Source organism: Myotis myotis, unplaced genomic scaffold (assembly GCF_014108235.1).
Source record: "Myotis myotis isolate mMyoMyo1 unplaced genomic scaffold, mMyoMyo1.p scaffold_m19_p_10, whole genome shotgun sequence".
NCBI classification, from domain to species: domain Eukaryota; kingdom Metazoa; phylum Chordata; class Mammalia; order Chiroptera; family Vespertilionidae; genus Myotis; species Myotis myotis.
In genome coordinates this window covers 11939058-11958166 of record NW_023416314.1, presented here as the reverse complement: position 1 = coordinate 11958166, position 19109 = coordinate 11939058, and the positions used below count along the sequence as shown (strand labels likewise).

At 39.2% G+C, this 19109-nt stretch overlaps 1 protein-coding gene across 2 annotated transcripts in view; it reads right to left on the bottom strand.

Annotated features, from left to right (window-relative positions):
- Positions 1–1237: 1237 nt before the first annotated feature.
- Positions 1238–19109, bottom strand: part of CUL5 (cullin 5) — a 101396-nt gene continuing 83524 nt past the window's right edge. The window contains exons 13-19 of one of the 2 annotated variants that reach the window (XM_036324483.1): positions 18140–18271; positions 14336–14459; positions 13598–13773; positions 12882–13043; positions 12059–12177; positions 10106–10229; positions 1238–4774 (exon numbers count right to left, since the gene is read on the bottom strand). In XM_036324483.1, coding sequence (XP_036180376.1) covers positions 4580–4774; positions 10106–10229; positions 12059–12177; positions 12882–13043; positions 13598–13773; positions 14336–14459; positions 18140–18271 — 1032 coding nt within the window. In that variant the 3' untranslated portion in view covers positions 1238–4579. The remainder of the gene's footprint in view (positions 4775–10105; positions 10230–12058; positions 12178–12881; positions 13044–13597; positions 13774–14335; positions 14460–18139; positions 18272–19109) is intronic. The other variant, XR_004970313.1, reaches the window with a different exon arrangement.

Below are 19109 nucleotides of genomic sequence, written 5' to 3'. Positions count from 1 at the left end.
CATAAATGTCTGCAATTCCACAACAGTCTAAGACTCCTGCTCCAGGCTGTCCTTGGTCAAAACAGTTTAGTGACAAAGTCCACATTTTATAGCCTAGAATGAGCAACTATAAAATAGTTTCTCCACTTAAAACATTGAACTCTACTCTGTTCTCAAGCACATATGCTCTCATTCATTCGATCGGCATTTGAGTCCTACTATGTGCCAGGAGGTTTCTTTTTGCAGAGTGTTATTAGGACTGCATCCAACTTTTGATATTTTGGGGACTCTGAGAAAAATATACAAATACAAAATCCCTAGGGCCCCTCCCAGGGCCTGTGCAAGTAAAGAGCCCTGAAACTTAATGGTAAATCTAGGTTCTGATTAATCTTATACTCAGACCATACTTTTCTGTCTTCAAGTCAACCCTCCTACCACCCCCCCAACACACACACACAATGCCAGTTAAAGTCTATGGTTTAGTTTAGGGTCATTATGAAGTGCTATGAATTATCTGTCTCCCTCAAAGTCATATGTTGAAGCCTAATCCAATGTGATGTTATCAGGGGGATGAGTGGGGCCTTTGCTTTGGGTGGTAATTAGGTCATGAGGGTCGAGTCCTCATGGATGGGATTAGTGCCCTTATAAAGCCCTCTTTCTGCCATGTGAGGGTACATCGAGAAGTCAGCAGTCTGTGACCTGGAAGAGGTTGTTCACCAGAATCAAACATGATGGCTCCCTGATCTTGGACTTCCAGCCTCCAGAACTATGGGAAATAAATTTGTTGCTTCCAAACCACCCAGTTTTTATATGTTGTGAGAGCAGCCAATGACAAAGACATGGTCCATTTTCATAACCTTATTACTAAACTATAGCTTCAAAACTTAAATATTTACAAATTTTCATATATGTAATTTATATTTTAAAATTTGATCTGATATGAAATTTAAATTTGTTATGACAAGGCCTATCTAAACTGATGAATGAATGCATTAATCACTTTCAGGTTTAGAATTTTTGACTTCTTCCAGGCATGAGGACCATACGCTAGCATCAATGGAAAAACTACATTCCTGATAGCTTTCATTCTGAACTAGAATTTGAAATCTAAAAAAAAAAGTGGGTTCCTCTTCATATTTCTGATTCCTAAGGCTGGCTGAGATTTACTATTTCTCCATGAAATACATAAATATACCTATTATACAATTTTAAATTAAACTCAGAAACTATTTTACAGTAGAACATCAACATTTTCTGGGTAGGTAAAAGCTTTTATATTACATTTTTATTTTGCAAGAAAATAAATTATACAACTTAAAAAATAAAATCCAAAAATTAAGCAGTTCATCAAAATATTTCAGCCTACTGCATACAGAAACTGCTACTATTTAAAATTGTACAGCGTTATCACCTCAGTATGTAGTGGCACACATTCAAAATCGTACATACCATATACGGAAAGATTACAACTTAGGAACTCAAATTTGTTCAACACTCCAGGCGACACAGATAGTGTAGATGACAGGAAAGCTTTCATGTAATGTTTACTTCACAAACATGACCTTGAAAGAGTGTGTAAATAGCATTCCAGTCATTTACATGAAAATAGAAAAACCAGCTTGAGTTTATGATAGCAAATCTTTCTGGAAAACTAGCAAATCGTTCACCCAAAATGTATTTTTTTTAAATTTGCCCTTTGAGCAGGGCTAATGAAATCCTACTGCAAATAATGCATAATACTTTTAAACCACGGTCATATTTTGCATTGAATTTAATAGGAAGTAAAAATAAGAAGCTAACATTTCATTTTTGGAAATTTCAACACTTATGCACAAAGTAAGAGTAAGAGACTTAAATAGGTTGACAGAATGCTGAGACCCCCTCCAATAAATGTAAAAATTGGAAGACTTCAGAATGTATTTCAAGATCTTCATTAAATCATTGAAACAGTAATGGTTTAATATTTATCTCGTATTAAAACTGTTCTATATTTTACTTTGTAAGTTTTTTTCACATCTAGTTACTCTGGCAATGGGATGGTAACAAAGGTTAACATTTCCGAGATGGCTCCATCTCTAAGTTAGAAGATGAATGTTTGAAGCTTAAATTAACCTGTGAAGAGTCCTATTGCCATACTAGTCATGGGGAAAAAAAAGGTATATATTTTTTCCCTTAACTATGCCAGGTTTCATTCCTGCTCAGATAGCACTAATTTTAAGTACACATTATAGAAAAGGGACCTGATAAAGATACAACTGTGATTATGTATTTAGCAAATTGCTGGTAAATTGTTCTTTTTCTTCAGATTCTTTTTATTTAAATTAGCAAATCTATTGTCAAAACATATTTAAAGAAAATTCAGTAATGGTATAGGCACCTTGTCAACTGAATGGTTTTCATAAATACCAAAAAGTAGTTAAACTTTTGTATACATAACAAAAAAAAATGATGAAAGCTGTGAGTCTACAGTATTTACTACTGTTCTATTCCCCAAAATACAGTTAGGACATAATTAGCTATTAAAAATTTATAAAATTTAATAGAAAAGTTTGCTATGAGTTACCCACTTTTGCATTAAATTTGCCTTTATTAAATCAAAACATCATGGCTCTCACTCTTAAATTAAATCACCAAAATGATTAGAAGTTACAAAAAAGTTCTGAGAACAATTATAATTTAAAACAATAAATCTTCGACTTTGAAAAATAGCCTGTAATATTTCCTTCCTTTGGCATTCTTGTATTGGATAAGCAAATATGCCAAGAGCAAACTATTTGCTAAACATAAGGACCACATTTATTACAATCCTTAAAGAATTTATCCATTGTTATCAGTCATTTAATTAGAGAAAATGATGAGCACTAAATTAATTCTTCACAATAGACTTGGTCTAATAATTGACATATGCTATCTTAGAACTCATGTATAAGATTTAAAATTAGAAACAAAATTCCAATTTCCTATGAGTTTCAGAACAGGCATTTGACTATAATCAGCAAAACCTTAAGTGTTTTAAATCAGCTTTCCTTTATCAGGCAGCTCGCAAAGCCTCTTGGGGTTGGGCAGATTCCGTGAAATGCTCCTGTAATCACTCTGTGACAATGCTGTGAGCCTTCACTGCTCCAGCACACCCAATCGGACTGACTTCAAAATCGTATCTGAAAAATTTTACTCAATATCAAACAAGAAGTAAAACAATTTGCAAGAAAATTTGAAACGTGTATCATAATGAATAAAAATCCATGTTGAGCCATACTTTCCCAATGGGGAGTTCTTCTCTAAGTTGCTCATGTCCTCAAGTACGAAATCTTCACTCCTCTGGATATTCAGTTACCAGCAACTTGTAAGTTGCTACTTTGGATTGACTAAGAGGAACAAGGTAAGAGTTGCCTTCTGAACATTTAAAAAATGTTTATTTTTCAAATATATAAATATATATGTACATGTATTTGGCAAGTTTACTGTTCATGTTAAGATTGCAACACTTTTACTTATGCTTTTCAGGTCTTTCCTATGTTGTGGTTTCTCTCTTCCTCATAGGTAACTGGTACTTATTACTTGTTTAAAGCAGAATATCTTCCTATCAGGAAACCTGAGGCTATACATCCCTAATCAAGAGACTAAAATACCAAAATATTTCTATGCTACAGATTAAGGGATCAATTATATAACTGAATTATATGAGAGCAGGAGGTTTCTGCCTTGTTTTTAATGAATTTGGATATGGCAGAACAAATATTAGGTATAGATATATTAAGTGTATTAGGAAAAACACACTTAACTTTTTGCTATTTTGACTCTGCAATCAAAATGACCAACCTATCTCCATACATGTTTCAAACAATTGAAGAAACAATATAAGTTTCACTTTTCCAAAACAAGCTCTCCAGCCATATAAAAGAAAAAATACTCCTTATCATTAAAAAACAAACAACTAAAACAGCAGTCTCTTGATTAAAGAAAGCCAACATTTGTAAGTTGGAAAAATTTAATACCATTCTTAGGTCACCATTAAAATCCAGTTATTATACTGAAGCAGTGTTTGAACAAATAATCTGATACTTATTAAATACTTATCTTCTCACCTACATCTGCCCTCTCCCAATGGTGTGTAGACCAGCTCACTCTTTTGACCAAAAGAAACCAAGAGTGCTATTTCTAGTTTTAATTGCATTTTAAAAACAACACATAACAGCATTTTTCAGTGCACAAATATCTGAAGATCCTTCCTTGTGCAAGTACATTTTTGTAAGAGAGGAAAAAGGAGAAAGAAAGCAGTAAGAATCCCACCCTCACCCTTCCCAACTGTATTTCTTCTGGTGGGTATAAGTCAAATTTCCTTTTAAAAGTTCATAAAGGGCTCTTCATGAATGCAAGTGTCTCCCACAAAAGAGCATGCTGTTAAAGAGTGTGTGACATGAAGGGAATGCCATCATGCTAACTAATGTGGTTGGCAAAATATAGTTGTTTTGTTAGGTAAGGCAGAGATTTTAATATTTATGTAATCAAAGTCCAAATAAACCTTCAGCACAAACTGTTGCAACTTTCTGCCCAAGCACTCCAAAATTTGAGTTCTTAATGTTGTCCATGATGTTCAAAATTATGCCATATAAATGAAAGTGTTGATATCAGATTCATCTCTTCTGATGTATTTGTGCTCTATTAGCCATTCTATTTGCTCTTTTATCATTTTCTTTTGTGGCAAGAACATGTTTTTCAAAATTTCTACTAATTCAGTCTGCAGCTGAGCATTACTAATTTTCTTTCTCATCTTCATTATTTGTATGATAGCCTCCTAAAACAAAAAATAAAAATGAAAGAGAATAATTAGATTATTTTAAGTAAAGGAAAACAAAAAATGACTTTTTATGTCTATTATCTTCTAGCCAACATCTATCCAAATGATAAATAATCACTAAGACAGCGATTTTCAACCAGTGTGCCACGGTATTCCACAAGAATTTTTAAAACATGCAATACTATTTATTTAGCAGGGGCACCGACCTCTTTTCTCTTAGACTGTCAAATTAACAACAGCCATGTGGTGTGCATGCCCTGTCTTGAGCCATAAATATATAAATCACAGAACAGAGTTGCATCCTATTTGTCACGTTGCATAATAAGGTTGTGCCTAGAAATCCTTGTAAAAGTATAGGCACTTAATTTTTTTAAAAGTCACTTTGGAACAAAAAGGGTAGGTAGTTATTATTATTACTGTTTTTTGTAAGCCAGTCAAAATTATACTTATTTTTTTTTGGTCAGATTGGTATAAAGTAAACTTTTTGGTGTGTTGCAGAAATTTACTAATTAGTTTGTGTGTGTAATGAGATTAAAAAAGGTTGAAAATCACTACACTAGGAGATTAACATTGAGACCAGTATCTTTTATTTTTGCTCACTGTAAAAGATAATCTGATTATAGAGATTTTGGAAAACGAGAAAAAGCAAAATTACCTATTCTCTCTCTGCTGAAAGAAAACCAGACTAATGCTTTAGCCCAGGGGTGGGCAAACTTTTTGACTCGAGGGCCACAATGGGTTCTTAAACTGGACCGGAGGGCCGGAACAAAAGCATGGATGGAGTGTTTGTGTGAACTAATATAAATTCAAAGTAAACATCATTACATAAAAGGGTACGGTCTTTTTTTTCAATAGTTTTATTCATTTCAAACAGCCCGGATCCAGCCTGCGGGCAGTAGTTTGCCCACGGCTATTTTAGCCAATTCCTTTTATTCCTTTTTCCACACTATGTATATGTTAAAAATTTATATTACCTGTGAGCACAATATGTATATAATCCAGTATTGTGTTAAAAATTAATTAAGAGCTCGGCTGGCGAGGCTCAGTAGTTGAATGTCGACCCATGAACCAGGAGGTCACAGTTCAATTCCTGGTCAGGGTACATGTCTGGGTTGTGAGCTTGATCCCAAGTGTGAGGTGTGAGGAGGCAGCTAATCAATGATTATTTCTCATCATTGGTGTTTTTATCTCTCTCTCTCCCTTCCTCTCTGAAATCAATAAAAGTATTTTTTAAAAAATCAAGATTCAACAAAACCCTTACACATACTTCTCCCCTTGCATTCAGTTATTTCTTTATGTAGTAAGAGAGGCTAGTTGGTGTCTGTTTTAAGACATCAATAATTACTATGATTTATATATTTATCAGATTAATAAATCGTATTTGTTATAAATACTATCTTCAATTTGTACCAATTCAACTAAATCTTTTTCAATTTCTTCAGGAGTAAGCATTTTTATCTATGTCAATTTATTCAATATTTTCCTTGATGGTTTAATTCCTACACTGTTACTTGGAGATCAAGTGAATTCTTCCCATTCTCAATATATCCAGAGGCCAAGCTCCTGATCACAGGGGTTTACGTCAAGGGTCCACACAGAAAGAAGGAAGAGGGAAAGTCTGTCCCTTTAAGCATTTGAGGATTACAGAAACCAGGGAGGAGGAGGAGAACAATTGTAAATGTCCCAATTTCTCCCTTCTAGATTTGGTAGTGGTAAGATGGTGGTTGTGATAAAGAAGTTAAGATGAAAACTGAAATCAATAAAAATATATTTTAAAAATATTTAAAACATTTATTTTTAGAGAGAGAGGAAGGGAGCAGGACAGAGAAACATCGATGTGAGAGCAAAACATCGACTGGCTGCCTCCTGCACACTCCCTACTGGGGACTGAGCCTAAAACCTGCGCATGTGCCCTGACCAGGAGTCGAATGGGCAACCTGTCAGTGCACGGGACAGCACCCAACCGACTGAGCCACACCGGCCAGTGGCTGGTCCCCATTTACTGTGCTGGAGGTCCCTAGAAGAGTGGTATGATACGATGGAAATAATCGGCACTCCTGAATCTCTCTCCATTCCCACATGACGCAGAGTTTAGAGTTAATGAACCTGCCACAGGGCAGGAGAGAGTGATCCTGCAGCAGCGGAGGATGTGACAGTGTGCCATGTAGGCCACGGGCCACACTGAAGATGTGGCCTAGTCTCAGAGAGCTCAAGAGCTCAGTGAGAGCAGGGAAGTGGCTATGTGGTCCTTACCAACTGCAAAAAGAATAAATCCTAGTTCCTCTGCTACAGACATCAGCAGTAGATAGCAAATTCCCATCTGACAGAGAAAGCTCTCCACAGCTGCCATGAGCAAGAACCCAGGACACTGTCACAGCGTATAAACATGACAGCCCCGTCACTGCCACTACAAGGCCAAATGAATTCCTTTCACCCTCAATACATCCAGATGCCATCTGTGAAAACAGCAAATAATGCAAATGGGTGGAATCGGACCAGGGAGAAATAAGAAAGGCTCAGCATGGCCTAAAGGAACAGCTTAGGTTACTAGACTGGGCACAACTCTGGATCAGTTTAAGACAAAACAAAAAACCTCCATTTTCTCTGCACATCTAATAGTAGGACTATACCCGGCACCCCATTATACATCTCAGCTCTAATCCATCTGAAATTTATCTGTCCTGGTGTCACCATAAACTAGGAATACATCATAGTTTTTCCTCCAAAAAGTAAAATTTCCCAAAACTTGTTCTTGAATAATCCATTCCCGTTTCATTGGCCATGAAAATTATTTCCTTTATTGTAAAGTTTGTCTGTACAGGAGACTTAGGAGACTTACTTCTGAGTTATTTTCCTCAAGTAATCTGCTTGTCATATTTTTGTAGATATTTTTTGTTAACCCTCACCTGCAGATATATTTTTCCATTGATTTAAAAATATATATATTTTTATTGATTTCAGAGAAGGGATGAGAGATAGAAACATCAATGATGAGAATCATTGATCAGCTGCTTCCTGCATGCCCCCTGCAATCTGGGCATGTGCCCTGGACCAGAATCGAACCCGGGACCCTTCAGTTTGTAGGCTGACGCTCTATCCACTGAGCCAAACCAGCTAGGGCTCCATTGATTTTTAGAGAGAGTGGAAGGGAGAAGGAGAGACAGAGAAACATCGAGATTGGTTGCTTCCTGCATGCTCCTCAATGGGGGCCAGGGATCAAGCCTGCAACCGAGGTACATACTCTTGACCAAAATCGAACCTAGGACCCATCAGTCCAAGGGCTGATGCTCTAACCACTGAACAAACTGGCTAGGGCATTTTGTAGATATTTTAATAAGTTTTAATATTTGGCAAGGCAAGCTCACCATCATCACCCTATTATTTTTTTAAGTTTTCAAGCATATTATTCTGATAAAACTGAGAATCAATATATAAAATTCCAAAAATATTCTTGGTTGAATTTTGTATGCAATTTGGTAAACTTGATACTAATATGGTAAAAACTGACTCATTAAGTTATTCAGTCTTATCATTAAGGAATATAGTATTTCATGTTGAGCAAAGGTAGCCAGAGACAAAGAGTACATATACTGTCTGATTTAATTTTTATGAAGAACTAGAACAGGCAAAACTAAGCAATGGTGATAGGAATCAAGTGGGTTGGAAGCGGGGACAGTGGCTGGATGGGAGGTATGGTGAAATTACTGGAGTGATAGAAATGTTTTGGGTTTTTTTGTTGCTGTTTTTAAAAATGTTTTATTGATTTCAGAGAGAGGAAGGGAGAGGGAGACAGAGAGAGAAACATCAATATGTGAGAAACACTGATCCGCTGCCTCCCACACGCCCCTCACTGGGACTGAGCCCGCAACCTGGGCATGTGCCCCAACTGGGAATTGAAATGAGACCTCCTGGTTTATGGAACGATGCTCATCCAACTGAGCCACACCAGCTGGGAAAAATGTTCTGTATTTTAATTGAGATGATGGTCATACAGGTATATACATTTATGAAAACTCACTGGAAACTATACTTTGAAAGGCACATTCTGTTATATGTAAATTACACTCCACTAAAAACTTTTAGTAACAAAAAGAGCATGACCTCTTTATTCATATTTTCTTTTCAGTCTCAGTAAAGGTCCATTCTCTTCATATAAGATCCTAAACACTACTTTTTAAAGAAATACTTATGAATTTTATGATTTCTTCTTTACTTTACCTCTTGTTTTAAAATTTGTTTACTGATAAATAGAAATGCAATTTTTATTTATTCATCTTTACTCCTTTATCATATTATATGATCTCTAAGTAACAAAAAATTTTACCTTCCGCAAACCTCAAAGGGAAGGTAGGAGAGGGTGGGGGTAAGGGGAAGAGATCAACCAAAGGACTTGTATGCATGCATATAAGCCTAACCAAAGGTCACAGACACCAGGGGGGTGAGGGTATGAGTGGGGGTGGGGTGGGGGGGCAATGGGTGGGATAAGGACACATATGTAATACCTTAATCAATAAAAAAAAAAAATTTAACCTTTTCTCATTGCATTGGCCAGTAGTTTAAAATAATACTAAGTAAAAATTGTAAAAGTGGCATAGTTGGTTTTAATAGATGTATTTCTAAAGTTACAATGGTCATATATTAGCTTGTAATAGGTATTCTTTATTATGTTCAGAAGGTATCGTAACCCTAGCTTTAAAATGTTTTTAAAAATGTTCCCTAATTTCATATTTCAATGGAATTAGAAGTCAAATAAAAATGTAAATATATCAATCCCAGAATTGTAATTTCTTGCTGAGATACATTTAATCAGGTGTGGTCAAATGAAGACAGAACCTAAAACCAAGGGTTGGCACAACCTACAGAATCTACCATACAGACATCTCTTTTTTTCTTTTCATTTTGTTACTCCTTACCTGAGGATATTTTCCCATTGCTTTTAGATAGAGTGGAGGGGAGGGGGAGAGGGGGAGAGAGGAAAGAGGAAAAAAGAGAGAGAGAGAGAGAAAGCGAGGCACACACTGGTGATCAAACCTGCAACCTAGGCACATGCCCTTGAATCGAACCCAAGACCCTTTGGTGCCCAAGCCAATGCTCTAACTACTGAGCAACATTGGCCAGGGCAGACAGACAACATCTCAGTACAATTTTTAAATTCCAGTAAAATGAAAATTAGGTCAAAAAAGGAAAAAAAATAAAAATTAGGTCTTCCTTACAAAAAGGTTGAATACCTACATGCTTTTAAATGTAAAAAAAATGTCTGAAGAATTAAACAACATCAAAATGCCAAAGTTTAAAAAAATTTAGACATTCTGTCTTAATATTACAAACCTGGGTTCTTAGTATTCGTAGTTGAACTATTCCTTCATTCTCTTCTTCTCTCATTCTTTCTGTAGTGAGCTGCAAGCGTCCAATCAAGTTGATTTTACCCCTTTTCTGAACTTTTGCATTTTTTCTATAAAAAACATTGAATCAAATTATTTTACAGTGAGAGGCCTTGTAAACATCATATTATAACAACAAGGTCTGGGAGAAAAGAGTTAGATATATTTTAAAAATTAATATCCAGAATTATTTAAAGGATAAGTAACAAATAACCAACATACATAGCTTTTTCTAAAATAAACTCTATGATTTCACTCAAACACAATAAAGACTCCATTAATAAAATATAGGTGATTACACTCCTTGTAATAACAAAGTGAATATAATTTACATTGCCATGAATGCGATTAGATATTTAAAGATATATATGTTGTAATTTAGCATTATCTTATATACATATACATACATACATATACACACACAGACATATATATATATACATACATATATTTAATTTCAGAGGGGGAGATACAAACATCAACAATGAGAAAGAATCATTGATGGGCTGCCTCCTGCATGCCCCCTACTGGGGATTGAGCCTGCAATCCAGGCACGTGTCCTGACCAGGAATCAAACCGTGACCTCCTGGTTCATAGGTACATGCTCAACTACTGAGCCATGCCGGCTGGGCCAGCATTATCTTCTAACTGGAACTTCTGAAAAACTTTTATATATTGACTGATTTCAGAGAGAGAGGAAGGGAGAGAGGGGGGAAGGGGATAAGTAGGGAAAGAGGAAAGGAGAGAGAGAAAGAGAAAGAGAGGGAGAGGGAGGAAGGAGGGAGGAAGGGAGGGAGAGGGAGAGGGAGAGGGAGAGAGAGAGAGAGAGAGAGACAGAGAGAGAGAGAGAGAGAGAGAGAGATTTGTTGTTCCACTTATTTATGTATGCATTCATTGGCTGATTCTTGTATGTGTCCTGACCAGGGATGGAACCTGCAACGTTGACATATTGGGACAATGCTCTAACCAACTGAACTACCCAGCCAGAGCCTAACTGAATCTTAAGGAAAAAAAAAATGCTTTGTGTACATACAGCTACTTTAAAATGCAAAAAGATGATTTACTTTAAAGATGAAAAGCAATACAGTATAATGTCAGACACAAAAATGTATCCATGAAAAATATGTAAAGAAATAAATATCTCCATGGACACAGACAGTAGTGGGGTGAGGACATGTGCTGGGGGGTGGGAGAGGCTGGGGAGAGATCAGTGGGGTAAAAGGAGACATACGTAATACTTTAAACAATAAATAATTTAAATTAAAAAAAGAAATAAACATCTCTAGTTCATTAATGTTTAATGAACAGCTCACTGGCATATTCTAGAGCAGCAGGTTTTTCAACTAGTGTGCCACAAGAATTTTTAAAACATACAATACTGTACCTGACTACTTAGTCAGGGGCACTGACCTCTTTTCCCTTAGACCAGCAGTGGGCAAACTACGGCCCGCAGGCCGGATCCGGCCCGTTTGAAATGAATAAAACTAAAAAAAAAAGACCGTACCTTTTTATGTAATGATGTTTACTTTGAATTTATATTAGTTCACACAAACACTCCATCCATGCTTTTGTTCCGGCCCTCCGGTCCAGTTTAAGAACCCATTGTGGCCCTCGAGTCAAAAAGTTTGCCCACCCCTACCTTAGACTGTCAAATAAAAAATGACTACAACACAACAATAGCTATCTGATGTGAATAAATCAAAATTATACTTTTTTTTTTTGTCAGATTGGCAATAATATATTTTTGGTATGCTGCAAAATTTTAGTAGTTTATGTGTGCCATGATATGAAAAAGGTTGAAAATCGCTGCTCTAGAATGATGAAGAGTATGCGGGTGTGTTTTAAATACCAAAATTCAAACAAGGTATTTTTGTTTTAGATCAACCAACATAAACCTTACATTAAACTGAATTCCTGGTTCACTGAGAAGAGGGTACCTTCGGTAAAGTCTTTGGGTGAGTTGACTTGAGGTTCGTACAATAAAACTTGCCGTTTGAGCTTTGGGAAAGCTACTAAAGACTATAAATAAAGAGAAAACAATTAGCACCTATGAACAGTATTAAACACTAAGATCAATTCTCCACCATGCCCAACAGAGGTGAGAAAAGATTATATAATTCAACCTTTTATTGGGTACCTCCACGAATATACTAATGTAAATGCATAATGAGAACAGAGAGAATGAGGAGAAAAGAGTTATGAGGAAGCAATGCATGTTCCCTTTACAATACATCAAGAAACTAGAGGGACTGGTCATACATGACCCACAGCAAACACCACTTGCCAGTTATAGACCAGCTGTTTCTCTCTAGGTAATAACTTATTTTGGAACTTTTAAGATGTCTATGGAGTAGGGATAAAATGTAGTTATGAGCAGTAGGCTAATGAGTACATTTTATAAGGCCACAAAAAACCAAAGTTGTCTAATTCTTAGATTTTTGGTCATAGATCTTTGAACACATTCTCATAAAGAAATCTTTGGCCACACTCCTCACAGATACTATTTAACTACCAACGCAATCGTTCTCTCCTTTTTCTGCCTTTCTCCATTTCAGTTACTTGCTTGTTTTCAATTTCCTTTTTTCCATAAATACGTCATTAAAATGCATTTTTCTTGGTTAAAACTCATTTGAAATTGTTATGAATTCATAAATTTATTATAAGCAAATCAACACATTTTTCTGCTATGTGACAGGATAAAATTTTAAAAATAAAAAACAAACCCATAAAGTCCTTCTAAGCTCAGCATCAGGGAGTTCAGTTGCAAGTTTTAGATTTTCAAAGCTGATTTTCTCTCTGGGTCTTTGGTTCCATGCAAACAACACAGCCAGCTGAAACGTTGTTACCTCCAAATCATATTGACCTACTTCATTCTTAAATGTTATCTATAACATAACAGATAATACAATTAGTTAAAACTAAGAATCTTTTCATAATGATTACCATCTATCTACTATAGTATCTCTTACGTGAGATTACATATGGATAACACTGGTAGCTGCCTTCCAATATCCATTCTTAACTGTCTTACATGGCATTAAGATATTTAACAGACCTCAATGACTGCCCAGAATAAAGGCTTATCTCCCAGCTTTCCCTGGAACAAAATGTAGCTATATGACTGAGTTCTGGCCTATGAGATACAAGTGGAAATGATGGGGGAAACTTCTAAAAGTTGCCCTTAAATGAACATATACCCTCATCTTTCTGTTGTGCTGAAAGACATAGTAAGGATCATATTGAATTCTGTGGACAAAGGCAATATCTTAAGGAAGGGATATAATTAGAAGCCTATGTCCCTAACAAGTTCATGGAAGAGATCTACTACTCCTGCTCAGACTTTATATGTGAGAAGCAAACCTATCTTGTTTAAGCAACTCTTATTCGGAATCCTGACACTTTCAGTCAAACCAATATCTTAACTAACACATTTACTTACAATTCCATTTGACATGAGATGATGCCAATGTAATTTTCTACCACTATGATTTTTTTTATAGAATTCTTCTACTTCAGGTATCAAATCCTCCAGTTCAGTAGGAAGTGAGACAAAGACTTTCTCAGAGCTTCTTGACCAAGCACCGGCATTCAAAATTTTTATATTTACTGAATCAGCTATGGACAAAAATATCAGAAAAATATAAAGTAAATTTTGGCAATTGATAAAAATTCAAAATAAATAAGCATGTACATTACATACAGGGTAAGCTTTGGTGAAAATAAACAGGACTAAAGATTTTAAAAGTGTATACTTGTTGACCCGCCCGGGTGGCTCAGTAATTGACCATTCACCCATGAACAGGAGGGCACAGTTTGAATCCTGGTCAGGGTACCTGCTTGGGATGTGGGCTTAATCCCCAGTAGGGGGCATGCAGGAGGCAGCCAGTCAACGATTCTCTCTCATCATTGATGTTTCTATCTCTCCCTCCCTCTCCCTTCCACTCTGAGAGCAATAAAAACGTATTTTTTTAAATAAAAAGTGTACTCTTGTTTCTAAAATAAGGATTAGCAAATATAGACTCTATTTTGCAGGATGTCTAAGGAATGTGATCTTTGCAATATCCTTGTATCTATTACTGCCAGTGTTTATTTTTAATTTACTGGAAAACAAAGACATTTCTTGTAAAAAAAGTTTAAAAATTATGTGTGTATCATATACAAAATTATAAAATAATACCTGGCAAAGCCAATTTATTATTTTTGTGCATTTCCTTAAAAGCTTGGTTCAAATCTTCAGATACTTTTATGTCCTGAAACATTCTAGCAAGCTTGTTTACGTAGTCTGCTGGCATACCAACCTCCTATGAAAACCAAAGACAGAAGCATTAAATAATACCCTTCCTCTCACTTATTACAATGTTTATAGTCTACTACCTACTAAATGCAATACTTAGGAAGTAAATAAGATAGTACAGGCAATCCTGGCTTTCTTTGCACAATTCCAATACGCATGAATTTCAGTTACTCAGTATAATAAATAACTCCAGGACACCAACAACACAGTTCAACTTTCAGTTACCACTATGTGTTAAATATGAGTAATGCATATTTACTCATAACTAAAGTTTTTTCACAAAGAAATAAAACACTGAAAGTTTATTTTAAATTACAGTGTACTAAATAAGTACTGATTTTGCTAATTTTTCATTTTTCCTACATATTTATATATATTAAGAGCTTTTAATGTATTGACAAAAATTTCTGAAGTCAGTCACAAAATATTTTTTCCACTGACTTAATATTAAGATCACTTTGCATAGTCTCAGTTTGCACAATAATTTTTATTATCCCACACTACAAAGCAGGTTTACCTATAAATCTGCAATTTGAAATATATATAAATGAAAGACATAAAATATTTATGTATAATAAAGATTATTATATATAATTTTATTATTATATATCAATATAATCTAATCTAATAAAAGAGAAACATGGTAATTGGCGTACGTCCGCCACCCTTCCCATTGGCTAATCACGGCGATATGCAAATTAACTGCCAACTAAGATGGCAGTTAACTGCCAACAAAGATGGCGGCTAATTTGCATACTGCAGGCAGGATGGGACAGCGCCATCCTGCCTGCCCCTCCGCCATCCAGGCCTGCTATCTGTGACCTGGATGGCAGGCGACCCAACCCAGGGCTGGCGGGGCGTGACCGCAGCTGTCCCCTACTGGCCAAGACACGAACCGGCTTTCCTGCCAGCAGACCGGGGCTGGCGGGGCGGCTGCGGCTTCCGCCCGCAGGGTGGGTTGGGGCGTGAGTGTGGGTGGATGCCCCCCGACCTGCTCCCACCGGCAGACCCGGGCTTGCAGGGCGGCTGCGGCATCCACCTGCAGTCACGCCCCCAACCCGCTGAGCCAAACCAGTTAGGGCTACAGTAAATTCTTTGAAGCTGTAGGGAGAGTGGGTAGTAACCAGGATGAGGTTGAATGGACCAGGATGGGATGGAATTGAGACGGGCTGAGATAGGATGGGGATTTGAAGATGGGTCCCAGATTCTGAGGGCCTTACATGAAGCCCCTCAAGATGAGGAGTTTGGATTTCCTCCTGCCCAGAGTTGGAGACTCTTTTAGCAGGGAAGTCGCATCCTCAGAATTCTCCTCAAGGGATCACTCGCCGGCAGACCCCGGCTTGCAGGGTGGCTGTGGCATCCGCCTGGGGGCGTGAGTGCGGGTGGTCGCCTCGCTTTGGCCGGCACACCCGGGCTATCGGGGCGTCTGCGGCGTCTGCCCGCAGTCACGCCCCCAACCCGCTCTCCCGGCAGTCCGGGGAGCTAGGGGTCCCTTGCCCAGGCCTAAAGCCTTGGTCAAATACGTTAGGCCTGGGCAGGGGTGGAGCCTGCAATCCGGGGAGCTGGGGGTCCCCTGCACAGACCTAATGCCTTGGCCAGAGGTGTTAGGCCTGGGCAGGGGCGGAACCAGCCATCGCAGGGAGCAGGGGCGGAGTCAGCGATCCTGGGCAGCTGGGGGTCCCCTGCCCAGGCCTAAGGTCAGAGGCATTAGGTCTAGTGCCGGGAGCCGGTCCATCCTTGCTGTTTCAAGGGACCTGGCATATATGGCATACTGTTCTTAATATGTTTGCTCACCTTTTTGGCACTATGTGTTTTAACCAAGGTCACCTCTCTGAGAAAGGTTGTTACCCCAGGTAGGGATTTTCCCCTGAAGTTAAGGAGGGAATAAAACCCCTTAACTAAGTGCCAGGCGGGTAATTAATCACTTTAACTACGAACAATCATGCTTAAGCTACATAATCTTTACTCCCTGGAATGGAGATAAGAAACCCTAACCTTTGGAATAGAGATTGATAGGATTGGAATCAACTGGTATAAATACAGATGTAACAAGACAACAACACACAGAACCTAGATAGAACCTAGACACAGAACCTAGACACAGAACCTAGAGACAGAAGAACTTCGCTGGAGAGAACATGGCAAAAGATCCTCGACAGAAACTGGCCACAGAACCTAGAGAGAGAATCTGGCTGAAGAACCTAGAGACAGAACCTGGCTACAGAACCTGGATAGAACATGGCAAGAGAACCTGACTAGAGCCTGGTGACTGAACCTGGCGGGAGAACCTAGAGACAGAACCTAGCAAGAGAACATGGACACAGAACCTGGCTGGAGATCCTAACCAGAACTTTGCCGGAGATCCTGACCAGAACCTGGCTAGAGATCCTGGCTAGGCTGCTGATCAACTGAACGCTGTCTCCATGTCATTCCTTTTTCGCCGACTCTGTCCACACCTTTGGGGACCCCTGGACCTGCTGGGGTTGGACCCCAGCAGTCTAGGCAGGGGCAGAGCGGGAGATCCTGGGGAGCTCGGGGTCCCCTGCCCAGGCCTAACGCCTTGGCCAGAGGTGTTAGGCCTGGGCAGGGGCAGAGTCAGCAATCCTGAGCAGCTGGGGGGGCGGAGCCTGCAACCGCGGGGAGCTGGGGGTCCCCTGCCCAGGCCTAAGGCCTTGGTCAGAGGCATTAGGTCTAGGCAGGGGCAGGGCGGGAGATCGCGGGGAGCTGGGGGCCCCCTGCCCAGGCCTAATGTCTCGGCCAGAGGCGTTAGGCCTGGGCAGGGGCGGAACCAGCCATCGCTGGGCGGAGTCAGCGATCCTGGGCAGCTGGGGGTCCCCTGCCCAGGCCTAATGCCTCTGGCCAGAGGCATTAGGCCTGGGCAGGGGCAGAGCCTGCAACCGTGGGGAGCTGGGGGTCCCCTGCCCAGGTCTAACGCCTCAGTCAGAGGCGTTAGGCCTGGGCAAGGGCAGAGTCAGCAAACCTTGCTGGCTGCAGTGACTGGCAGTAGCTGCAGCAGTGGGTGATGGGGCTGGTGCCTTCCCCTGATCAGCCCGGTCACCTCCCACAAAGGGAGGCCAGACTGCGGCTTAGGCCTGCTCCCCAAGGGGAGCTGGGAGCGGGCCTAAGCTATCAATAGGACATCCCTTGAGGGCTCCTAGTATGTGAGAGTGGGCAGGCTGGGCTGAGGGACACCTCCCCCAACCAGTGCATGAATTTCGTGCACCAGGTCCCTAGTACAGTATATAATACCATATGTACAAATGAAAAACACATTTTAATGTAACGCAAATTCCATTAAAATGAACTGGGAGAAACAGACAAAATATTTTGATAGGGGAATTCAGTCACAATCAGCAATGATTACCCTAAATAAGCCATCATCTTTTACCTATTGGTTCTTTTTGATATACAGAAGGATTTAGTATGAAAAACACTTTAAAAATGAAATGATCTGTTCTGTGGCCTATTTAATAAGGTCAGTTCAAATGAGTAAAGGTGCTTCACTAAAATTCTTCATTAAATAATAACATTATTAGATATCACATTATTTTATCTAATTGATGCTATATGCTTATAAAATATTCCCTATTTCTTTGACACTGAAGATATCACAAAAATGTGTTACTTAACCCCACCTATGAACCATGTGTTATATTAGGAAAACCAAATATTTTTAAATTCACTTACTCTTAGCCACTCGACCATATTCTCTTCAATTTCACTATCAGCAGAGATGTCCAATATAAGACGTCGTGTCAAATGAGCTTTGTGATATCTCATAAAAACATCTTTGTTTTGTACGTATTTGAGTACCAAGAGCTGTACAGAAAACAAGGTTACTGTCAATCCTATCTAATAAAAGAGAAACATGGTAATTGGTGTATGACCGCTACCCTTCCCATTGGCTAATCAGGGCGATATACAAATTAACTGCCAGCCAAGATGGCGGCCGGCAGCCAGGCAGCTTGAAACTAACATGAGGCTTGCTTGCTTCAGTGACGGAGGAAACCAACGTTCCCCTCCTGCCTTGCTGGCCTCTGAGCCTGCAGTTTAAAAAACATTGTAACAAATACAGAAGCTAAACAAAACCCCAGAAACCAGTTTTCAGCGAGCCGGGATCTCAGAGCTGGAACTGATACAGAGTTTCGATTATAGAACTGAAACAAACCAGATACCTGCTTTCAGCAGCCGATGCCTAAGAGCTGGAGCCTCAGAGCTAAAGCTGGCCCAGAATAAAAAAAAAAAAGAAAAAAAAGAGCAGTTGGGAGCTTCAGTCCCAGCCTGAAAACAGCCCTCAGCCCCTCACCCAGACTGGCCAGGCACCCCAGTGGGGACCCCCACCCTGAAGGGTGTGTGACCAGCTGCAAACAGCCATCATCCCCTCACCCAGGCTGGCCAGGCACCCCAGTGGGGACCCCACTCTGATCCAGGACACCCTTCAGGACAAACCAGCCGGCCCCCACACATGCACCAGGCCTCTATCCTATATAGTAAAAGGTTAATATGCCTCCCAGCACCGGGATCAGCGGAGCCGCGAGGACTCCCAGCACCGGGATCAGTGTGACAGGGGGCAGTGCCTAAACCCCCTGATCGTCCTGCAGCTCTGTGTGTGACAGGGGGCGGGGCCACAACTTCCTTATCTGCCCTGCTCTGTTCC